We start from the raw sequence: 5,000 nt of genomic DNA, 5'->3' as shown, positions 1-5,000 counted from the left end.
CATGTAAATAATCACTACTTTTAGGTGTATAGAGCAGCATATCTCCACCAGACTCCATGTAAATAATCACTACTTTTAGCGTGTATAGAGCAGCATATCTCCACCAGACTCCATGTAAATAATCACTACTTTTAGAATCGTAAAACACTTTTCCTTTCTGTCTAGGAATCTGAGTGTAAAGCCGATTAAATCAGCCGCGGCTCATTGAACCAGACAGATCTGAGGTCAGTTTCTCAGGCAACATCTAAGCCGTTAGAACAGAGACGTCTGATCTGAAATCAGCTGTTTTCCCAGAGGCCCCTGGGAGCGGCTGGAGACCTCGTGGTCCACTGATCTGAGCGTTTGTCTCGCTGACTACAGTCACATGCAGGTCAGGTGGGGGGTATTTATATATTATATGTACCTGTAGTATGTCCCCCAGTGTCTGTCCCCCAGGGTTATATGTACCTGTAGTATGTCTCCCAGTGTCTGTCCCCCAGGGTTATATGTACCTGTAGTATGTCTCCCAGTGTCTGTCCCCCAGGGTTATATGTACCTGTAGTATGTCTCCCAGTGTCTGTCCCCCAGGTTATATGTACCTGTAGTATGTCTCCCAGTGTCTGTCCCCCAGCGTTATATGTACCTGTAGTATGTCTCCCAGTGTCTGTCCCCCAGGGTTATATGTACCTGTAGTATGTCTCCCAGTGTCTGTCCCCCAGGGTTATATGTACCTGTAGTATGTCTCCCAGTGTCTGTCCCCCAGGGTTATATGTACCTGTAGTATGTCTCCCAGTGTCTGTCCCCCAGGGTTATATGTACCTGTAGTATGTCTCCCAGTGTCTGTCCCCCAGGGTTATATGTACCTGTAGTATGTCTCCCAGTGTCTGTCCCCCAGCGTGAGGAACATCTGGTCGCTGCTGTACAGTTTGTCTCCGTCCTTCATCCACACGATGTCGGGCTCCGTGAGACCCTGGACGGCACAGCCCAGCCGCGCCGCCTTGCCCTGGGACAGCGTCTGATTGGACGGATGCTTGGTGAAGACGCCTGCAGGACGGACGGAGGAAGGGACAGACAGAGGGACGGCAGGACGGACGGAGGGACGGACAGAGGGACGGCAGGACGGACGGAGGGACGGACAGAGGGACGGCAGGACGGACGGAGGGAGGGACAGACAGAGGTACAGCAGGACGGTCGGAGGGACAGAGACAAGAGGACAATGACATCAGAGGGTAACATTCTGTTTCTCAGCGGGACATTTCATCACAAAACATCTGCAAAGACGTAGAGATCTGACGTGTGTGTGTGTGTGTGTGTGTCTAAGAATGTCATGTGACCTCTGACCTATTATAATATAATAATAAATAATAAATAATAATATTGCTGATCCAGAGTCAGAATTTTATAAAAGTCTCTGTTTTCACACCAGTGATAAAGAATTAGTTAAAAAAAATAAAAAATAAATACAACTAAGTTTTAAAATAGTAAACTAATCTTCTTATTTACATTGTTAACTAAGCAGATTAGACTATTTTAAAACTCAGTTGTATTTTTGCAATTTTTGTTTTGACTCATTTTGAATTTCCTGCTGTGATTCGTGTTTAATTTTAGGCTTGTGTGCTCAGAGAGGCGTCACCAGTGTTCGTTAACACGGTTATGATAATCAGTGTGACGGCATAATAAGAGGAGGATAATAAAGCCTGTGTGTGGCTCACATTCCCTCAGTAACAGCCAACCTGCACTTTGCCCTGGGAGAGTCCTCTCGCCAAACCTCATTCGGAAAAAACGAAAATTAACATAATTTTGCTTTATAAGCTATTTCAATAAAATGACAGCCGGATCTTGGACTTCTCTAATCTCACATGAGTTTCTTGGTTAATTCGGCACATATCCAACGAGCTTATTGCAGAGAGATTGTTAGATTTCGACTGATTCATGCCGCTCACACACAGCCCTCTGCGGTGCACTCCGACCGGCGGAGGCAGCGGCGAAACGACACAAAACCTGCCCATAACTTCAGATAAGCTGCTGTTTGGTTTGTTGGGTGGAAGCCGAATGGACCACAGGTTGGCTGCGATGTACATAAGCTTCTTAGATAAGTTTTTATCAAATGTGAATATTTCCAGAAACGTTAAAAACCTTTAAACACAAATGTGTCTAACGGTGTTTGGCTTAGTGACGTTAACGCGTTTCCCCCACCGTCGACCACAGCTTAGAGATAACTTCAACCCAACTACGAACACAAAAACACGGATTAATGTTTGAGTTATAGCCCGATAATTTACGGATTATATATTAATATTATAATCACATAAATCACTGCATTAGCTAATTCACACTCACCGTTTCCACAGGTGCCTCCGTGGATCCGCAGTAAAAACAAGAGAATCCACAGAACCGGCTTCATCTTGGCATTTCTCTCGCTTCCACCAACTGGGTTAGTTTGGCTCGGCTCGGCTCGGCTCGGCTAGGCTCGGTCTCCCGAATCCTTCACTGAAGTCTCATCTCCAGCGGGACAAACAGGATTTGCACCCGGAGAAAAGTGCGTGTTCCGAGGATAAAAACGCTGAATTCATGGAGCAGGATCCGTCTCGGCGGAGCGAGCGTGAAACATTAACTAATTAATTAAGTTTTCTTGTTAATGAAGCAGATAAAACCGCAGAAAGTTCATGAGAAGTTCGTTATCGAACCGCAAACACACCCGCTGCTGCTGAGAGTACGTGACGTCAAGTTAAACACGCTAAGACGCGTCGACACCGGAAATGGCGCCTTCAAAATAAAACAAAAGCGTATTGGTGTTGAGCAAAAAAAAATCTTTTACACATATTTTGGATTTAATTTGTCCTTTCTTATATTTTATTATGGAAGCCTATAAGGAACTTCATTGAAATGATAATGTAAACTTAAAAAATAAAATGTGATTCGACAAAGGTTTGTGTTTGAGGGAAAATTACAATGCAATAATCCAATTTTAATTTAAATTTTTAACATATTTATATGGATGTTATTTTGTACGTAACATTTACATTTTTTTTAAACACTGTCGTTATTGATTTTCATCCTCTGAAGACAAAAATTACATTAAAATGAATTTATAATTTATTTAAAAAAATGAAATGACATTACTTAAATTAACGGAAGTAATTAAATAAATAAGAATTAAGTAAAAAGTTTCCTTTTTCTCAATGTTGATCAATGACAAATTGTTTGAACTGAATTTAAAGTTAATTTGAGTTACTTAAGTAATTTACATTTCATCATAAAACTTATTTGTTTTAGTTTTTAACCGTTTTTGTGATTTACAAGAAATGTCAACATGACGTTTTTTTTTAAAGATTATTTTGTGTGCATTTTAGGCTTTTATTTTGATAGGACGGGTGAAGACATGAAGGGGGAGGGGGGCTCAGTGTGTGTGTGTGTGTGGTGTTCTGGTGGTGTGTGTGGTGGTGTGTTGTGGTGTGTGTGTTCGGTGGTGTGTGTGTGTGTCTAGTGTGTGTGTGTGTGTGTGTCTGTGTGTGTGTGTGTGTGGGTGTGTCTGTGTGTGTGTGTGTTCTGTGTGTGTGTGTGTGTGGTGTCTTGTGTGTGTGTGTTTGTGTGTGTGTGTTGTGTTTGTGTGTGTGTGTGTTTGTGTGTGTGCTGTGTGTGTGTGTCTCTGTGTGGTGTGTGTGTCTCTGTGTGTGTGTGTGTGTGTGTGTCTCTGTGTGTGTGTGTGTGTGTGTGTGTCTCTGTGTGTGTGTCTCTGTGTGTGTGTGTGTGTCTCTGTGTGTGTGTGTGTGTGTGTCTCTGTGTGTGTCTCTGTGTGTCTCTGTGTGTGTGTGTGTGTCTCTGTGTGTGTGTGTGTGTGTGTGTCTCTGTGTGTGTGTCTCTCTGTGTGTGTGTGTGTGTCTCTGTGTGTGTGTGTGTGTCTCTGTGTGTGTGTGTGTGTGTGTGTGTGTGTGTGTGTGTGTGTGTGTCCTTCTGACTATTTAAGAACCCTTCGACCTAAAGTAATTCTTCTTCTGCAGAATCAGTTTTCCAGTGAAATGAGTTTAAAATCCTCCAGAACAGGAAGTGAGATCTCTTCAAACATCTTTTAATGTTTAAATGTTTAAATGTTTAAATACACGGAGTTACTCTGAGAAACACGTTCAACACACGCAGCGACTCAGAAATACACGGGTTAGTGTTTATGGAGCAAATAAAAACATCCAACCTCCACGTTATAATCAGTCTTCTTCTTCTCCACGTTATAATCAGTCTTCTTCTTCTTCTCTATGTCGTAATCACTCCGTCTTCTTCTTCTCCTCCATTCACGCTCCTGTCCTGTTCATAGTTATCTATTTCCTGTGAAATGCTTTTTAAAGTCTGTGAAAGAAATAAAAATGGAAACCAAACAACAAAATATAATAAAATGCTCATTAAAATAACTTTAACGAGCAACTACTGTAAGAGACTGGTGGGAAACACACACACACCAGACTCCATTTAAAAAACAGCACATTTAGCGTGCATCGAGCCAACGAGTATTAACGAGTATTAACGAGTATTAACGTGTATATCTATATAATCTTTGTGGTTATTTACACCAACACTAGAGTTGTGATGGTTGGAAAAGTGGAAATACGACTTAAAAAAAGCCTTTTGTTGTTGTTATGTGTTGCTGTCGACTGTGAACGGAGAGCGTTCCACGAGGCTTAAATTGCTGATTATTTACATGGAGTCTGGTGGGTGAAGCCAACACAATTTGTAAAGACATTTGTCTTTTTTTCTACATTCGTCAGACACAAACAAGTTCTTTTATCAATTATTTCTTCCTCCAAATGTTATAAAATTGACAAAAAAAACTCCCAAATGATTATTAATGTAACGTGTGAGGAACCATCCTCGTCACTTTTGGGACCTTTAGTTTAGAGAAACCCAAACTTCTGATATAGAAGCGCGTTGTGACGCTGCAGTGAAGGGGAGTTGCTGCTCTACGGCTGCCTCCGCCGGTTAGTTGGGGTTATTGTGCGTTTTGTTCCTAACTCTTTAAACCTCGTGTTGTC

General features: G+C 41.9%; 1 protein-coding gene across 1 annotated transcript in view; it reads right to left on the bottom strand.

Moving 5' to 3' along the window:
- Positions 1 to 2,691, bottom strand: part of LOC116669766 (tyrosine-protein kinase receptor TYRO3-like) — a 14,266-nt gene extending 11,575 nt beyond the window's left edge. Inside the window, 2 exon segments of the mRNA XM_032499802.1 lie at positions 843 to 1,023; positions 2,320 to 2,691. Of these exon segments, the coding sequence (XP_032355693.1) occupies positions 843 to 1,023; positions 2,320 to 2,383 (245 nt within the window). The 5' untranslated portion in view covers positions 2,384 to 2,691.
- Between the last annotated feature and the right edge of the window lie 2,309 nt (positions 2,692 to 5,000).

This window comes from Etheostoma spectabile, chromosome 20 (assembly GCF_008692095.1).
Source record: "Etheostoma spectabile isolate EspeVRDwgs_2016 chromosome 20, UIUC_Espe_1.0, whole genome shotgun sequence".
In the NCBI taxonomy this organism is placed as follows: domain Eukaryota; kingdom Metazoa; phylum Chordata; class Actinopteri; order Perciformes; family Percidae; genus Etheostoma; species Etheostoma spectabile.
The sequence above is the reverse complement of the archived record's forward strand: the minus strand, read 5'-3'. Positions and strand labels throughout refer to the sequence as shown.